Source organism: Convolutriloba macropyga, chromosome 8 (genome assembly GCF_964194025.1).
Source record: "Convolutriloba macropyga chromosome 8, txConMacr16.3, whole genome shotgun sequence".
Classification (NCBI taxonomy): domain Eukaryota; kingdom Metazoa; phylum Xenacoelomorpha; order Acoela; family Convolutidae; genus Convolutriloba; species Convolutriloba macropyga.
Window position 1 is genome coordinate 24,734,199 of NC_134475.1, and position 19,748 is coordinate 24,753,946.

The following is a 19,748-nucleotide window of genomic DNA, read 5'->3' on the forward strand; positions in this document are numbered from 1 at the left end:
ATAAGGGGTGACAAATATGGAGTCACTTGAAGCTCAAGGCAGTCAAATTTACCCACTTAGTTTGATTATGAGAAATGAAACAAACGAATGTGGAAAAGAATTATTTAATGACTACAAGCCTTTTTCACCACAAAAAAACTTTATCACTTGTATGAAAAGCCAATGCCATATCAATTTGAACTCCATAATTTTTAATTTTCTGGCAAATTTTGAGATGAATATAAAAGAATACTGTTGACGTTATCGAAATTCTTGACTGTGAAGCCGAATTAGATATAAACGTTTCTATTATTTTTATTGTATATATTTTTTCGTTAATTAAAGTCTTTGAATGGGCCAAGATATTTGAAAATGACGAATGTTTCACAATTTTAGGTAGCATGGATGATGGCTCTAAGTTTCAGTAAGTGCCAGAAGGTTGAGAGAGGACAACCTAAAAAACTTGAGCATAAGATAAGCTCGGCCTAGATTGACAAGAATTTCTACTTGTTCAATGTATACTTGGCTAGAGAAAGGAAGCCTTGAGGAGCGAGCAAAAAAATGAGAATGGGTAATAAGAGATGCCAAAGTTCAAGAGCTCAAGATTAAATGGTGTAATGTTGGCACATAAGGCTTGCAATTGAGAGATGCTGGTTCAAATTCAGTACTGGTCCATTTTCATAGTAGATTTCCCTATCATTTACCTATCAGTGAGATAGTGCAAGGTGAGTAAGTTAATGTTTTATACACTATGGTACCAAAAAGCTACGCACATCGTTTTCTATTTTAAACAATGATTTGTGCTTGGTGCTAAAAAGGTGTGCTAAGGCGTGAAAAAAAGTTTGAAGTTTTTGAGTTTTTAAAAGTTGTTACGCAACAAGTTATCGGGTTTTCATGGACAAAAATACAAAAACAAATCAATTTGAAACCAAGATAGAGTGCGCAGCATGCACACTCAGGTTATCTGAAAAAAGTTTTGCGGCAAAAAAAATCGAGCGGCACACCCAAAATTGCCAAAAATACAAAAAAAGAGTTTAGGATGTTTTATGAGATCCCAAAACCCCTCTGGAGTGTATCAGTGTTACTCATAACATTTTCTCTTGCTACGATACATTTTCCAGCGGTACAGATACACGAATTCAAATTTTTCAAGAAATTCTGCAAAATAGTTAGTTTGAAAAAATCTAGCGCTTTCGTTCAAAATGGTTTATCAATGTGCTCAAGCAGCTGTTCTCTTCCTGTAAAAATATTATTTTTACTGATGAAACGAGGGTGCGCATCTCAAGCGATGGAATTGTTTGAGTTCTTTGAAGAAATTGAAAAAAAACAAAAAAATCAGAGTTCCGACAAACTATCGCTTATTTTGGGGAACAATACGATTAGACGGATGAAAAATGCTTGTTAAGTGTTCACACAAGGTAAACGGTACCTGTTATTTACAAGTTCTGAAAAATACGGAGAAAAATGCATTTTTAGGACATTATTTTCAACAAGATAATGCTCCTGTGCATAAATCGAAGATAATCGACAACAAATGGTCCAGATCTAAATGCAATAGAAACTTTATGGCCAATTTCGAGGCAGCGATGACGAGAACAGAGTTTTTAGGAAAATTTAGAAAAATTGTTAAATGTGGAACCAAATTGACCCAGATGTCCTTAGAAAACTGCATGAAAATTATACAAACCGTCTGATAGACGTTGAAATGCTATAGGTAGATATAAAGTCCTTAACAATCGATTCAGGTTTTCGAAACCTTTTCAATATTACTAATCTTGAACGATTTGCAAATTTACTTGGTTAAGTTACATGGTTATTCTTGATAATTGAATAAGTTTATGGAATTGCTCAGGAGCAGTTCAGCTCTCGAAAGTATTCAATTGATTAAGACACCAGACAAGTGTTGCAGCAATGGATCCGCATAATCAGGTCTCCAATTGGAGCCAACGAAACCACACAATCGGGTTTTCAATTTATGCGTGGCACTGTGGCTACCCTCTGATTGAATGTCATTACACCTTTTCAATAGTGCCACTTCCGTTTCTCTGAGTAAAGATTTCGATTGGCCCAAATCGGATCAACAAAATACCCAGCTGGCATAAAATTACCTGCTATAATTTCATAGAGGACAATAGAGAACAATAATTTAAGCCCTTCCAATATTACTATGTAAAACTAAAGATAGTGTGTCGGCACAAAGCATCGCCCCCAGGTTCAATTCAACTGCAAAATATTATCGCAACATGCAGCTCCTTCCATTGGATATATATCTACTAGACTGTTTACGAAATTTATTTTTTATCACTATATCTCAAAGTGGCACAGGAAATTACTTCAACACCAACTGCCCGGCGCGGCGACCAAAACAACGGATGTTGATGTAGAAGATAAGTAGCCAATTACCAACCACTACAAAGTTTTTATACAATTCAGTCCATTCTATTCCAATTGGCGATGAATAAACAATATAGATCTTAAATTGAAGCAAAGCAACATTGCAGCTTAGTAGAATATTGAAATTTTGTTCTATTTAGTCTGCAAATTTTGAATCAACATAACTTCTAGTACATTTTAAATGTCATTGCAGTTGTCTGTCGCAAATTCTAAAATAGAGCTCAAAGTTTGTTTGAGTAGATAAAGTCATCACAGCATTGAACGCCCTTCTTATAAAGTTTGCTATTTTGAATTTCGATCTTTCTGTGACTTAAACAAAACTCAAGTGGGATAAAATTAAGCGAGATTTGATTGTCTTCTCAAAATGTTGGCTCTGCTGATTATTGCAGCCAGTATTTGTGGGTGCTTTTGTACACCGCAAACTATCGGTGAAATATGGCCGAAGCCGCAGCAACAAACAAAAACAGACCAGGTGTTGTCAATTTCAACTTCATTTCAAATGATTTACGAGGGAAGTTATTGCGAAATAATAGAGAAATCTATCCAGCGACACTACCCCTATATCATGGGTCTAAACCAGTACTCAGCTTCGCGAAAAGACGATTCCAACACTGTTAAAAGTTTACAAATCGTCCTTGGATCGGGCTGTTCCGACGATTATCCCAGTTCCAAAATGGACGAATCCTATTACCTGTACGTAAACGCTGGAACCAGCACACTCAAAAGCCCCGAAGTCTGGGGTGCGTTGCGAGGCATCGAATCGTTCTCACAGCTTCTGTACACCGACTCAAATACCCTAACACGGGTCATGAACAAAACCTCCATCAGTGACTTCCCAAGATTCAGTTTCAGGGGTTTTCTAGTGGACACTTCGAGGCATTATTTGAGTTTGGATACAATCAAAATGCACATTGATGCAATGGAAATGAGCAAGTTTAATGTGTTCCACTGGCATATTGTGGATGATCAGAGCTTCCCTTTCCAAAGTCAAGTTTACCCGGATCTGTCGTTTAAAGGGTCTTACAATCCGTACACGCACATATACACGTATTCAGATGTGATTGAGGTTCTAGAGTACAGTCGATTGAGGGGAATTCGGGTGGTACCAGAGTTCGATACACCAGGACACACATTGTCGTGGGGTGCAGGTTAGTCTGATATTTCTGAAGTGAATCAAAAAACGACTATTTTAACTATTAATATTGTTTTCAGAAAAATAGCGAACTATTTTTGGATCACAAAAAACAAGCATTTGCATTTGTTCTAATTATTAAGTTATTGTTTCTGATCCGATAGAACACACAAAAGGCATTGCTTTGCAACTGAACTTTATGTACTTTTCGTAAGATGTAATCTTAACAAATCTGAGTCAAAGCATCCGATTGTTCTCACTTTATCATTGATCGCAAACTGTTCATTACAAAAACCTGAATGTGTTCAACATACACTGATTTCAATACAAAATTTCAGAAACTTATATATGTGAAAGTAATACACTGATAGAATTGATTTTTTTATGAACAAGTCCTGACACGCATTAATTACGCTTCTTTCGAAAGTGAAAGATTTTTGAAATTTTTTTGCAATTGCTAAAGTTTGGAAAAAAAGCAGCAGCAGCAAAAAACTAAAGCACCATATTGAACGACTGGAGTAATAATGGTATTGAAGTGCTCAATTGAAAAGCTCAGTTTGTAGATATACATGTCTATATCCTATTGCTTCAACAGTTTTATCATCAGCAAACAGAAAAATTCTCCGTGGATCACCTATACAAAAAAATAGCAGCTGCCATAAGATCGATCTTTAATTTGCATTTCTGTCACTCCGATGAAACTCAATTTACATGTACTATTTGTTATCTGTTTAAAGTACCATTTGAACCATTCCACGCATTTACTTCTTATCTCATATGGTTCTAATCTGAATAAAAGAGTATAGTAGATCAAAAACCTCTTCAGATCTAAAAGTGTTGCGTTATTCAATTTACTATCTAGTCTCATCTTTGCCGTCAGTTCAACCAATGCATCAATAGTCCTTTGCTTAGGTCTGAAACTAATTGTTTTTCATAAACCAGATGTTGATTTTCGACAAAACTATATAACGTGTAGTAAATTGCACGTTCAAACTTTTTTCTCCAGACAGTAATTAATGATATAATACAATATTTATTGTTCCGACCCACTTTAGTGGGGGAGGAACTATATACTCAAATGGATTTTTTTTCAGACAACTTTGGCCGATCGATATAATCATCGTAGAGAGTTGTCAATGGTATCATTAAAAAGCCCGTCCTGCGTAGAATATGGAATTTAAAAGATTTTTTCAATTTTCTTTTTTCATAGGGAATTATCGAGGTTTAAAGTTTAGTGAATATTAGACGTATTTTGGCCATTTTTATTCACTTTTTCGGTATTTTTGACCAAATTTTCCTCAATTTTGCTACCAATTGTTCAAATTGTGAACTGTTCAAATTGTGTAGTGTTAAATAATTTTATATCTAAAGATAGAGGAGGGTTGATGAATTGTTCGGTCCGAGTTTGTTGGCTAGAATTTATGCTCAATTTTTCACAATTCTTCATTTTTGCAATTTGCAATTCTACAATTTGCTCTCTCAGCCCACTTGCTTAAAATTTGCCGGAAGTAAATACCTTAATTTGCGTATTTTTCTTTTTAGGCTGACAATCAAGCCAGTTGTACACCCACTGGCTTTGAGAATCTTTTGGAGTTAAAATTTTCAAACTCATTAAATCTACAAAATGCATTTTTTTTGACAAACTGAAAGATTTTGTTAAAAAAATTTTCCATTTTGCAACAATTTTATTGAATAAGTATTTTTTTAGGCGGGCAGCAATATCTGGGCTCATCTTGATCTCGCCTTGGATCCCTACAATAAAAAATTGTTTAGATTTTAATGGGGCGCGAGTTTTTTTTTTTCAAAATATTTCCGCTATGTAAAAGATTTTTATGTATACATTCACTTTACTTACAACAATTTCAAATCAGGGCTCAATTACCGACAGATACTATTTACAAAAAGCGAGGCCTATATTATATTATGGTTTTAGAGTTAAGCGTGTGGTTTTGATTTCTATGGCTCTGACCATTATTTTCGTAAAAAAATTATGTACTTCTTGAATTTTGCTTCCTTGTGTTATCTTTTTTGTCCAATCTTTAAACCCAATAATTTATTGTACCCAGTCAAAGAACCAGCTGTTTTTGAGGAGGCATAATTGAACCTTGATACTTCTTTCAGTTGTTGTCTAATGTACATTATGACTTTGAAAACATTTGTTTCAAAAAAGATTCGGTTAATTTTTGAATTTTGCAACTACTTTATCTTATTTCTCTTAACTTCGGGCGCATTAAAAACAAGCAGAAACCGATTTTCTGTGGGTTACAAATTGATCTACGTAACGGTTTTATGTTCAACTAATGGTCTCTTTGATTTGATACTACGCTTTTTCAATTTTTTGAGCTTCACTGTAAATTTCATGTTCAGTTTGTTTCCTTGTCGTATCATTGCATTATGGACAGGTGCAATTGAAGAAGAGTACAGTTTGGAAAAACGCGTATCTGAGCATTTAATAATTTTTGTTTTATAGTTTATGATTTTTGCGCTGAGACACAGTTATCTCTCAAAATTTTGTATTTTCTTTTAATTTTGCCTATGTTTGTCTTTCTTTTTGTTGTTATACGCCATACACCTAGTAACGATAGATCTCAATTGTTTCCCCTGGGCGTATAAGTGAACCAGTTAAGGAATTCAGTTCACAGCTGTTTTTTTAATGACTTTCAAAATGAAACAAAAAAGATCTTTTTTTTTCAACTGTATCATTTTTGCTTTCACTTTTGTAACCATGCGACTCACCAGATACAAAAATCAATTACTTTTGACGATTCAAGCAATTTTTCATACGTTTCGCGCTTGGTTATACGTTGTGATTGATTGCTTCGACCATTAATTTCATTAAAAAATATCGAGATTTCTAAACCAGAAATTGAACAGCAAAGCTCGAAAATTTTTATGAAATTAATGGTCGAAGTAATCAGTCACGACGTATAACCAAGCGCAAAACTTATAAACGAAAACTTGGGTCGACAAAAGTAATTGAGTTTTTTAATTGGTGAGATTGAGTCACATGGTTACGAAAAAGAAAGCAAAAATGAAAGAGTTGAAAATAATTTTTCTTGTTTGAATTTGAAAGTCATTAAAACAAACAGCTATGAACTGAATTCTTTAACTGGTTCAATTAAATGAGGAGAAGATGACGATATACAGTTCTTGCAGTTAACATCTCATAATTATAGTGCCTTGAACAGTATGATCTCGTAAAATTACTTAAAGTTTTGGCTTCTTTATATATTTGTTGTTTTTCTTTGAGGTGTCGTGGCTTAGTCTCATTTTTAACAGGTCCAATTGGCTTCATGAGGTATTGGAATTTAATCCTTCGCGGTGTTTTAAATTTTTTCAGTTATGACATTTAATATTTGTTTTCCAAAATTTTATTGGGTTTTTGAGCTTCATTCTTAATTAAGTTTTTGGTCGATTTGTAGCTCAGTCTCTGCAAACACAGGTAACAACCCGTTTCCAGTGAACTATAATCCAATTTCTATAATGGTTTCAGCTTCGAACATTTGTTTCTTGGCTTCGTTACTGCTATTACTACGAGATTTCAGAAAATATTTGAGATTTTTTATATTTGTTTTTTTGAAGGATTTTTTCTTCTTAATTTATAACATTAATCGTAGGTCCCATTGGCTTTGAAATTTTGCGCAAATAAACTTAGGATATTGACATGTCGCAGTTGCTTCTTATGGAGATATAAAAGAACATTTTTTGCATTTCAGTGAAATTATTTCTTTTCTTAAAGAGACTTATTTTTAAACTTCGCATCTATTTTCACCTTTTTGTCGACCTATTAACCAGTCGCGTTGAGAACAGGTTCCAAGTGTTTTTTAAAGATGTATAGATTAAATTGTTCCGCTAAGATTTTTTCTGATGCGAGTTTGATTTTGTTATGATTTTATTTATTATGGAAATCGAGTTTTGGTCGTAAATAATGTTTGTTGTTTGATATTTATTATTGTCCCTTCTAGTAGTCATATTGTCAACAACGTTAATCGGCCCTCTAGGGTGGCATTATTGTATTCCATTGGTTGTTTATGGAACGATATGTATGTTTTTGAAAGTTTTCTATCATTTCTTCATTTGGTAGCCAATGAAGCGAAGAATGTGGATGAGCGGGGTCGGAACCTTATGTGCGTACGCACATTACCGCGCCTCCTTGTTTCGATCAACTTTTGAACCTTCTTTGTGAAAAGGGATTCGACAAAAGCTAGCAAAATTTCTTGCAGAGAGTTGTGCGCTGACTTTTTTGCCAATGATGGCAATGTGATTATGAAAAACATTGGCATTTTTCACCTGTTAGTGCTTCTTCATGACGAATATAATATGATGAGAGTACGTTTGATTGCGTTTTTGACTTCTCGTCCCATTTAATTCGTTTAGCAATTTAAAGGTTTGCCATGATAGTCAAATGGCAGCTTTAAACTTGTTCTGATAATTTTTATTCGATTTCTCAATTTGTCCCCTGTTGCCAAAATTGAATTTTAATTTGGAGATTAAGTGATCTTCATTATTTTTGTGCTATTTATGCATTCTATTCCTTTTTGTTCTTAGGTTTTTTTTAATCTATTGTTAAAACCAATTATGAACCTTTATTCAACAAGTCATACCTCACTCTTTGTTTTAATGCTCCAAATAATTCTTGATGGTTATAGTAGACCATCAAAAACATGCTCTTAGATTAGGGAATTTCTTCTTCCCGGCTAAATGTTATCCCCAGCATATTGTATTTCAGGGTACCCTTACCTTTTGAGCCAGTGCGTCGACTCCGATGGCAATGTATCCTTCACTGGACCCTTGGAGCCCAGATACCAGTCCACCTATGATTTCGTTCAGACGTTGTTCACTGAAGTCAACAGCCTTTTCCCAGATGAGACGTTCTTCCTGGGAGGGGACGAAGTTGCCTACAACTGCTGGGAAAGCAATTCGGTTTACAAAGATTTTATCGATGCAAACAATCTCGGTGACTACGCCGGTCTTGAGAGCTATTATGTACAAAAACTTCTGCAGCTAGTGGACAACTTACCCAAAAAGAGACAGTCGATTGTTTGGCAGGAGGTATTCGACAATGGTCTCAACATCTCCAAGACTGCAGTCGTCAATGTTTGGAAATCAGGAGGTTATAAAGACGAACTCTCGGCGATTACCGAGCAAGGTTATGACGTCATGCTTTCTGCTCCATGGTACCTTAATTACATAAGTTACGGCGAGGACTGGAAGAACTACTACGAGGTGGAACCATTGGACTTCAACGGTACCGAATCACAGAAAGCACATTTCGCGGGCTGCGAGGCATGTATGTGGGGCGAGTATGTTGACGATACAAACTTCATCTCTCGAACATGGCCTCGAGCATCTGCTGTTGCCGAACGGGCGTGGAGCAGCGAGGACACGACTGACATTGACGACGCGGAGGCGAGATTGGGGGAGTTGCGATGCAAGTTGGTCGAACGTGGGATTCCGGCTGAGCCTCTTAACCCAGGTTTCTGCCAACATGAATGGGATTCCTACGGGAGCAGCGGCTCCTACCGCAGGAAAAATTGGGACTGAATCTCAAAAATTAAGCGACAAATTGGTCATTAACTTTAATCTTGTCATGAAATAATCGGATAACTGTTTGTTTGTGAGTATCGTTAGGACTTACAGAAAATTGAGCTAAAGAAATTATTATCAACGACTAAAAGTAATTACTTTAATACTAAAAATGGTTCTAAGAGAATTTTTCTGCATCTGTTGCAGAAGTTGATTTGTTGGATTATTGATCATTGCAAAAAAATCTATCAAGTCAACGGATCTGTCCCCCAGGAACAAACTAATGCGTGATTTGGCACTAATAATGGTTTATGTAGCCCAATAAATCGTAAAAATAACCATTAGAAGCACAAATGCCATTATGAAGGTTTAAAAATATCAATTCCAGATATTCATAATCTACAATGGAAAGAAAACAGTTTCAAGTCAACTATCGTAAATGAATCGGATTAATTGAATTCATGCTGATGACACTTGCTTCATAGCTGCTTCCAAAGCATCATTTAGGGACAGGGCCGTAACAATTTCCACGCCTAAGTTCTCATAAACAGTATGTTCTAAATGTTTAACTATATGGAACCAATCTTCACTCGATGTCTGTTGGTCGCTGAAAATGCAGTTTGGCTCAACTGTCAAACTGTTTATGTCAGCCAATTCCTCGTCTGAGTTCGTCTGCCTCGCAACAACAGGCGGTGTTAGGTCCAATCCCTTTAAAAACTCACCAACGATGTCAATATTTATATCCTTGAGAAGCAGCAACGCAATTTGACCGCATGGCAGAAGAACCTTGTTGGTTCCAGGGTACTTCTGGACCGAAAGAGCCCGCGCTAATTTAACAGAAGGCACGCTAAGCAGAAGATCAATGTAGTCATCGCGTTCATAGCAAGCAGTATCTTGGGCAAAAGAAATGGCCGCAGGTATGTCCCCTCGAAATGCCATACACCTTATGGCATCATGGTACAACCCTAACCTCATATAGATAGTCTCCGCGACAACTGTTCCGTGTATTTGGTTATGCTTATCGCATGCAAGCAAATCCGCAACTTGTTTCGAGGTGCTAATCAGTCCATTTTGGAACCATTGGTATACGAGTTTTTGTTCGCCAGCTTTCACCATGGCCCGGACAAACTCAACGCTCATTTCGTCATTCAGAATTTTACTGGGAATCCCATCGTGCAGGGTGGTTGACATTAAAGCCATTGCGTAATGGTACATTATCGGGTCTCCTGGGTTGCTGTCTTGCGCCTCTTTAAACTTACGAAACGTTTCAATGCTTCTTAGAACTCCTTTAGGACTTTTAGAGGCGTGAAATGCAGCTTGTTCATAACGTTTCTCATCAAAAAGTATGTGAAAATGTTCTACGTGAGTGATAATTGATGCTGCTTCTGAATCTCCGAGCATTTGATCTCGAGAACGTTCGTCTAATTGGTCAGAGAATTGCAGAGAGTGTTTGAATGCTTCAACTAATGTGTCGTATACGTGAGCAGCAATCGTTTTGCCTTTGACCTCTGCTTCGTTATAGCTGCGAGCAGCGTCGTTTGCCACCGAGACCAGATAGAGCTCTTTTTGTAAATCTAAACCAATAATTTGACAAATTGATACAGGGACAATTAATTGTTCCGACCCAACATGGGGGACTATATGCTCAACTGGTTTTTTGTCCAGTAAATTATGGCCGATCGGTATATTGTTCATTGTAGAGTTGCGAGTGGTATCATTAGAAAGCCCTTGATACTACGAGTTTTCTTGAAAATTTTGTGATTCTGGTATAATTGTTTATAATTCATAATATTTATTTATAGTCTTATTATCACGATATTGAGAAATCTCATTGGAAACGAAAAGAATATAAATTGATAATAAACAACGATTTTCACTGAACAACTCTTTTACAGCCTTCGACACTCTTCACTCAAACTTTTTAAATTAAAGTTCTAGTTTTGCCTGTATTTGGTGTTCTTTTTGCAGCCAAAAATTTATCTAACAAATGACAGGGTTTATTAGCTTCCTATTGAGATGTAAATGCACTTCTTCTTCAAGGCCGTCAATAGACAGCTAATGATTGTAGTTTTAATAGTGCTCAAAAATACAGAATATTTTCGATGATCTTTTGATTTTCGATTTCTTTTGATGCCTTTTGTCAAATTTTAACTTAGCCTCAACAATAAGAAGTCCCAATCATTTTCGTGTGATGCAAACTTCATCGTTCCTATTGGTATTTGAGTCATAACCGATGTTAACTTGAAAGCTGATTTCTTTTACTTTTCAAATTATTTTGTACCAAAAAATTCAACGGTTCTTTGAATTCCAGCCCCTTTTCTCTCTGCTTTTTGTCGACTTTTTACCTAGTCCCAATACGAACACATCTCATCTGCTTTCTAGTTGAAGTCAAAAAAAGCAAGCCGAAAGTTATGTAATAGTTATGTAATCTATCAGAAATAATACATTAGTTAATTCGTTGAGTAGTTTGCGTTCGTGACAGTTTTTTTTATCCCACAAATCCCACTTTTCCTTGGGTAAGAGTTAAACAGTTGCACAAAATTTACATCCGATTGAAACATTTCTGTTCTCCGCTGATGGAGGGTGGTTCGAAAAAAGCGAGGAACAAAAATAAATTTGAAATACTTGCCAAAGTAAGTGTTTTCCAGAAGCGTTTTCTGCTCCGCTTTCTTCGAGTAATCATTCCAGCTAGCATCATGGACGTCTTTGCTGATAAACTTCTCGTCGCGATTCTGTTTCACAATCTCAAACTGTGACGTCAAAGCCTTTAGCGTCTCTCTCAATTTTTCCTCATCTAAACATTCTGAAATATCCATTTCGTCAAACAATGGTTTTGTTCCAGGACTTTCAACCTTAACATATTTTTGCTGTTTTGCCGGTTTTCTGCTCGTGAATATTTGCTTAGATGCGATGAAAGAATTTTCGCCATCTTTCGATACCGTGGACTCGAAGTCCAAACTTAACAATTCGTCTTTCAACATCTCGTTTTGCTCGCGTAATCGCATCAGATTTTCTTCAAGTTGATCGCCTCGCTTTCGTAAGTTTGTCAAAGTTGTCTGTTTCGCAGCCATGTTTTTCAACTTACTCGATAGAGCTATTGAACTGTAGTTGTTGTCTTCAAGAAACTTCAGATAGTCATCGTAGGAAATCTTGATGGTCTTGAGAATATCTTTGTATGATTTTGACTCTTCGATCAGCTCATCAAAGGCTAGTTGCATTACACGGTACCTTTGGGCAACTTTCATTTCGTAAACTAAGTCGGAAGCTTCAATTTCGTTGATTTCCTGTTCCGTTTTCCGAAGCAGATTTTCGGCTATTGATTTGTGAAATGCAAAATCCATTATGGTTTGACAAAATAATTGCTATTTTTGCCTAAAAATGTCGATTTTAACCTGATATATTTCCTTTTAACGTCGGTATTTGAGTTTCAAAAATAGTTATCAGCCCAAACGCTTGTTTAATAATTTGCTAAATCCGTTGATAACAGGAAAAAAGCAGTAATGTTTAAGCATACACTAGACAGCTAAATTAAATTTGTTAATGTATTAAGCTCTATGAATACACAGTGATCTGAACAGTATGCTTATACGTACATTCATAATACGCACGCACATTTAAAATAAGCATTAAAAATATGCATTATTGTTTCAATGCATCACCTGTTTAATACAGTACGTGATAGCGTATATTAAAATTAGCGTAGAAATAAGGAAGCACGCCGTTTTCACGAAATGATTCAGTTTGGTGGAAAAAGAGAGTTAACTAACTCAAATTACGAAAAATAGTAGTGGTGCTTGGACCTTTGGCAACTTGAAAACTACTAACAACACTCGACAACGATTGGAGGTCTGAATATAGCTTTAAATTGTGTTTGAGTTGTTTGAGGGGCCACAGGAACTTTGAAGAATTGGAGTTGATGACAACTGTTGGTACCAATTTAAAAATTTACCACACCCAAATGCTGGTCCCGTGTAACAGTATACGAAACAAGAAGGCTCGTTTGTTCTGTGCGTGGCACAAAATCTTCCCAAATTCACATTTTAAATCATATATATTAAATCAATATATCGAAAAAGATATTTCGGAAACGTTTGTTAAAAGTTAAAGTTAATTAGCTGAACTTTGAAACAGAAAGAACAGGGAAAAATATTAAAATTTTCAGAGGAACAAAAAAATTGGAGTGAGAAAACTTCCATCAAGAAATATTTTGTTACACTTAAATTAAGATAAATACTATCAAAAGAGTTTTCCTAAATTGTGTTGTAACTAAAAAAGAAACCTTTAAATTTTAACTCCTTTGCATTATACACGATTTTGATTGAGCTTCATCAGATTTCATCTATAACTCTTTGAAACTTTTCGATGAATTCTGATTCAAAGTTAAATGTTTTTTGGCACCTTCTATTTTCTCAACAAGAACGTTTTGTTCAACAAAAATAGATAAATGTAGTTGTCGAAGTAAAAAAAATCATTGAGGAAACAGTAGCTCCATGTCACATGCATTCAGCGAAACCCGTCCAATTTTAAGCTATTCCATGCCGTGCCGTATCACATTGTTTCAGATATGCAAAAGACTGGAACCTGAAACAATTTTAATAGTTGTCTGATTTCGATTTTTTGGCTTACATAACCAACGAGACCAAGTTGTCTTATTTTTTCTCAAGTTAAGTCTTCCAGCATTCCTAAACGTTTTTTTTGGTAAAACGAAAGAACTCAACAGTACGTAGAACTCAGAAAGAATAAAAATTCGTAAAAATAGCAGGACAAGTCTTAAAACAAAACTCAAGCGAAAAAATAACAAAAAAGAGCAATTTTGACTATCTAACAGATTTCATGACTACTGAAGTGTCCTGTTAACGATAAAGCAAAAGGGGTTACACAATTCCAACTGATAAAGAAATGTTAAATTTTCTATTTGAAGCCTGTGGTGTTAAGGTAATAAAAATCAATGTAATATAGATCAATGTAATGACGCAACAACACCACATGATAAACTATTTATAACAAAAAAATACTTTACAGGGCTGAAGAGCGGGCAAAAATTAGCAAACGTGATTTGGTTTCCCAAAATAGGTAGAAAACCTTTATTGCTTTAGAAAACCATTATTGCTTTGGAAAAACCTTCGGAAAATAAGATACCATAAAGACTAAAAAATGTTTTCAAGACTAATTTAGGACAGAGTAGTAGTACAAAAATGCGACTTAAAAAAAATACTGAGCGTTGTTCTTCACATCTTGAGAGATGTTTTTCTATGTAACAATACTGCATTAGAAGAAAGTTTTTATTAGCTTACATACCTGTTAAATTAAATAAAAAGCTCCCTGAGGCACCTTAAGAAGTACTAATGGTTTTTCGCGTTAGTTTTTGATTTTAACACTCCGAGAAAGAATATATCATAACTATATGAGCACCAATCTAAACTTGCCAAAAAACAAAAAAGATTAAGTAGGATAGAACCAAAGCTACGAACAAGAAGACAACATAGTTCGTTAGAGAGCATTTGAGTCTTCCGAATTATGTCTTGGACAGAAAGACGAAACGTTCATCAATAGTGAATTAAAAAGTTTTGACATTAGGTAAAATTCGTTTACTGAATAAACGACGTTAAAATGATCAAAAAACATAAACAGACGGATCAGTTGAAGTCCTAATTGATTTTAATTGCTTTGATCAAAATCTCAACAAAGCTGTTAACAAAAGGAAAGAAAACAGAACGAAAAAGGAAGGAAACTTGTCAGAACGAAAATTAAAAAGTGTTCTGTTTTGAAAAATGTGCCGTTTCTAAGCAGCTAATCTCCATGAGCATAAATAAAACTAAATGCATTAAAAACCGTCTTTTTCGTACAAATTGTCATATTAATGATAATTAGTCAAGCCAACAAAAAGGACTATTTATAGAAGTAGTATTAAAAACGACGAAACTTTTTTCAACATATTTTATTTATCAGAATCATCAAAAAAGATTCGCAGTTGAAGCTAAACGCTAATGGAACTAAATTTATGCTTTTTAATAACAATTGTCAAGAAGTCTAATATTGAAAAAGGGATAACACAAAGCAGCAGTCAAAGCATGGCAAGTCAGCAAAAACTCGCGAAAATCTAAATTTTATTATCTCAGATATACCCTGAAGGTTAATGCCTTTTGTATCCTGTTCTGCCTCAGTGTGATTACTCATTCTGCTAATTGATGTTCCCCCTCAACTTTGAGCTCCATTTGACCCTAAAATCATCAAAAGTTATGAAGAGTTCTTCAAAATTATCAAAGGACTCTACCCGAAAACAATCTAACTTATATGAAACTAGAACTCAAAAACAGCTGACTGATTAATTAGAGCTGCCTCCAACAACTCATATTCATTGCTGTTCTAAAGAAATGCAAAAATATGAAAAAAATGTTATTAGTAGCATAAAAGGAGATCACAGTTTAAAAAATGACAAAAAAAGTAGCTGATTTCTTTTTCATATCTCGGTGTAGTCCAAAAAATTAGAAAATGCAGTATGAGTCCTTGTTAATTGGTTTTCAGTCAATCATGCATGCGCACAAAATTTGCGCAATCAAACTTGAAATTTCTCATAGTTTTGGGTTCGATATGAATTGTACTTCTATGTATTTTTCAACTTTTCAATCTTTTTTTTAATAATTAACCATTAATAGACAGATCTTAAATGATTTTCTCCGTTTGCCCGGACGTAAACAAAAACTCAGAACAAACTGAAAGTTGGATGGAAGGTTAGGTTAATATGGGTGAGGGACGGGTTAAAAAATCACGAAAAAATATCTAAAAGATGGCTACAAATTTGTCGCAACATTTTTTTCGCAAATTTTTTTTTTCGTTTTTCTGTACCATTTGGAGACATTTTCAAAAGGGTTAAAAAACCTTGTTTTTCAAATATACTCTCGAAAAAACCCCTAGTTGTCGTAAAATTGAGTTTTGACCAAAACGTTAGTTAAATTTGATCAAAATTTAGGCCAAAAAGCCTGAAATTGTGGGTAGAAAGCGATGATTTTTTTCCAAAAAAGTAAAATTCCAAAATTTTGCAATGTGGAAAATGTGAAAGTACACGAAATTGTCTAGGACGCAACATCTTTATACAAAACAGCCAAAAATTTCAAATTTGGTTAGAAAAAATGTTCGATTGATGCCCAAAAGAGCCTGAGAATTTTAGGAGAACCATTTTTTGGTCATTTACTACGAAATCACAAATTATGCGTAGTTATTTATTTCATTTTTCGTCTGCCCCCACACATCCTTATATGTAGGAATAACAGGCCTAACTTGACATCTAAAAATCAGTTTTTGGTTTTATGATAAAGAAAACAAGGCGGGTCGTTAATGTGCGTTCGCACATGATGTTCCGACCCGAGCTCATCTACATTTTCGACTTAATTGTCAAGCAAATGAAGAAATAACAAAAATAGAAGTTTGAGTTTAAAACAATCGCTACACAACCTATCTACTAACTAAATTACATAATGCCATGCCTTATTACAGCGCCAATTAGATCTGACATTAAAGAGACTACGAGACAAAAAAAAACAACCAAAAAATTAGCAAAAACAAAAATTTCACAGCAAAAACTGAATATCTAAATTTAAAAGCATATATCAGCATCGTATGAACGTCAAAATACAGTCAGATAAAACCTTAACTACCCAAATTTGTCTTCTAACTATACAGCGGATGGAAAGTTTTCTTAATGAGACTATGTTAAAAGTCAATAAAAATGATCAATAAGGCGAAATTAAAAAACTAATCAACATTTTTTAAACCAACAAATTTTAAAAGTCCTAAAAAACATTGGCTTTTAACTAAATCATCCTTAAAAAATTACAAAAACGTTCTCACGAAACAAAAGGCTTTGTCTTTGGGTAGACTAAGCCTTAGAAACGAACTAAAGAAAAACTTTAAAAATTACAAATACAAACAGTTTGCGAAAACACAAACTATTGCTACCATTAAAATCATTAGCTATTATCTGAATATTATGCATTTTTAATTCAATTCCTATTTTGTACTAATTTAGCTACAGGAAACATACTGTTTGTTTGGACCACATTTGTAAACCATTGGGATCTGTTACTACGCGATTGTTTCGAAGAGAAGAAACGCAAAAAATGACAACTCAAAAAACGTTTATAGAAACGCATATCGTCCAACAAACAAAGCATCGGTGACAAATAATATCAGTAGATATGTTATTTTTTTGAATTATAAGAAATTGGATGTGACCTCTAGTTGATGAAAATAAGTTACAATTTGACGAAAAGAACAGCAAAAACTGAAAAATTTGAAAAACATTTGAAAAAGTATAGCAAAAACTTTAAGACTAAAGGCTATAAACTGACTAACTGATTCGGGTAGCATCGTTAACTCTGTCCTCAGTTACAAGATTAAGAGATTTGGCAGCAATTTACGGCTACCTAAAGAACAAAAATAACAATTTCAAGAAAAAATTGAGCGAGAAAAGTGTTGAAGGCATTAAAAAATAAAGCTTTCACTAAAAACTTTTTTATGTTCAATTAATTTTTTAACATCAATTAGATTCTTTTTTATCAAAACAATTTTAAAAAACAAAATATGAAAAAATACTTTAGAACCACGAAAATGTTGAGAAAACTCGTAGTATCAACGCCATTAATTTCATTAGCTTTCAACGGAATCCACTAAATACGCTAAAGTATGCCTCCATGGGACAAAAAGTTTGTCTGCTGTAAATATTTCGTCAAAAAGCTCTTACAACAAGTTTTTGACGATGAAAACAACAACAAAGACAGGCAACAACCAAAAATTCAAAAGAAAAGTGCCAGAAGAAAGTGTCGAAGCAATTTAAATCATAACTTCTTCTCTGAAAACTTTATCTAGGATTCGTTTAAAGTCTTCCATAAACCAATGAAAACTATCAGTTAAAGGATAATGTGATAAGATGTCAAAAGGATCCGAAAATAAGAAGTACCCGAAATTTAAAAAAATCTATGAAAACTAGTGGCATTGAAGTTTTAAAACTAATAGATAGAAAAAAAATCGCTAACCAGATTATTTTTGGCTGCACTAGAAAGAAAAAAGGATCCTGAAAGTACTAGGATTGACTGACAGTTCACAAAGAAAGATTGCGATTGGTTATTGTACAAAGCAATTTCAAAAAATTATTTTTGAAGTCTTAACAGCCATTAAATTCAAAAGCTTTCAACGGAGATCAAAAACTACGCTCAAAAGTAACACCGTGGCAAGAATTTTTTTCTAATGCATAGAAATCCAATAAGACATGACAATAAGTCTTAAGACTATGAAAACAACAACAAAAACAGGCGAAAACCAAAATTAAGTAGAAAAAAGAGAAAATTTTGAAGCCATTTAAACCATTAGCTTTTCTCTGAAAACTTTATCTGTCATCCACTGAATTTCTTATTTAAGCCAATGGGATTAGAATAATATCTAATGTGTATTATACGAAGTTATCCAAAACTTTTTAAAAAAGTTGAATTTTTTGTTTTTTGAATCAATTAATCAATAGTTAGAAGATAAAACCGCTAACGAGATTTATTTTAGTTGCAGTAGAAAGCAAGTGGGTTCTGTCAATACTAAGACTGACTAAAAGTTCACGAAAGTTTTAATATTTGTTAATGTTCAACAAAATTTTCGAAAAATTATTTTTAAAATCTTAACAGCCATTAAATTCAAAAGAATTCAACGGGAGTCAATAAATACGCTATATGCTTCAAAAGGAAAATGGAGATGTTTGTCATCAATAGGTGATCGATAAGACATCACAACAAGTCTTATGACTATGAAAACAACAACAAAATCAGGCAAAAACCAGAAAGTCAGTAGAAAAGTGCGAGAAGAAAAGGTCGAAGCCATTTGAAACCCTAAACTTTTCTCTAAAATTTTTATCTGTGATCCAATGAACGTCTTTATTTAGCCAATAGGAGCTGTATATTTAAGGATAATGTAAGAAGATTTCAAAAGTAACCATCAATACGGAAATATCCAAAGAATTTTTTAAAACTTTTTGAAGTCTTGTGTCATTGAAGTCATATTACTAAAAGCCAGAAGATAAAAACCCCAGCTAGATCAATTTTGGTTACAGTAGGACTGAATAGGTTGCTGTCTACGCAGAGACTGACTTACAGTTCACGATAATAAGTTTAATATTGGTTAATGTTCAAAAAAAAAATCGAAAAATTATCTTTCAAGTCCTAACAGCCATTAGCTGTCCACGCAAAGCACTAGATATTCTCACTTAAATCATATTACGGAACATATTGCACAGTTAGTCAATGAATCCATGCCATACGACACCAAGTAAAACCCCAAAAAGAAATTCAAAATTTCATTTAAAATCACGAAAACTCAGAGTCGAAGCAAAAAAAAACATGAGCAATTCCTTGAAAACGATTTTTTTTGCTCAATGGGCTTTATTTCACTGTAAAGTAGGTTTGTCATTAACAGAATCTTGATATAAAAAATGAATTGTCTCTAGGTGACCTAAAAAAGCAAAAAAAAACAGAAAATTTTTATAAAAAAAGAGCTCTCAAATAGATTTCGATTTTTTTTCTGATTTTGAAGCTCCCTATGCGACCAGAACTGTCTTTTTATCGCCTTTAGTGTATCAGGAACACAAAATTGGTTCATTTTTTGGCAAGAAATTTAAGTTTGAAATACCATTTTTATAGAAAATATCTTAATTTGAGGAAAAATCACACTAAAAGTGAAC

General features: G+C 34.1%; 2 protein-coding genes across 2 annotated transcripts; one reads left to right on the plus strand and one right to left on the minus strand.

Annotated features, from left to right (window-relative positions):
• Window positions 1-2,484: 2,484 nt before the first annotated feature.
• On the plus strand, window positions 2,485-9,502 carry LOC142344617 (beta-hexosaminidase subunit beta-like). Its single transcript, XM_075396421.1, has 2 exons — window positions 2,485-3,521; window positions 8,235-9,502. Exons 1-2 carry the CDS (start codon window positions 2,738-2,740, stop codon window positions 9,047-9,049), a joined length of 1,599 nt encoding a protein of 532 aa, XP_075252536.1. The 5' UTR covers window positions 2,485-2,737; the 3' UTR covers window positions 9,050-9,502.
• LOC142344616 (clathrin heavy chain linker domain-containing protein 1-like) lies at window positions 9,391-12,646 on the minus strand. The gene is made up of 2 exons (XM_075396420.1): window positions 11,661-12,646; window positions 9,391-10,605 (listed from the first exon to the last, which is right to left on the minus strand). The coding sequence occupies exons 1-2, from the start codon at window positions 12,370-12,372 to the stop codon at window positions 9,491-9,493; spliced, it is 1,827 nt and encodes a 608-aa protein (XP_075252535.1). The 5' UTR covers window positions 12,373-12,646; the 3' UTR covers window positions 9,391-9,490.
• Between the last annotated feature and the right edge of the window lie 7,102 nt (window positions 12,647-19,748).

Bases quoted from the DNA above. Each gene is read 5' to 3' on its own strand.
- LOC142344617 (XM_075396421.1), top strand. From the start codon at position 2,738: ATGTTGGCTCTGCTGATTATTGCAGCCAGTATTTGTGGGTGCTTTTGT. The intron at 3,522-8,234 runs GTTAGTCTGATA...ATTGTATTTCAG, and splicing joins CACATTGTCGTGGGGTGCAG to GGTACCCTTACCTTTTGAGC.
- LOC142344616 (XM_075396420.1), bottom strand. From the start codon at position 12,372: ATGGATTTTGCATTTCACAAATCAATAGCCGAAAATCTGCTTCGGAAA. The intron at 10,606-11,660 runs GCAAGTATTTCA...TTATTGGTTTAG, and splicing joins TCTGGAAAACACTTACTTTG to ATTTACAAAAAGAGCTCTAT.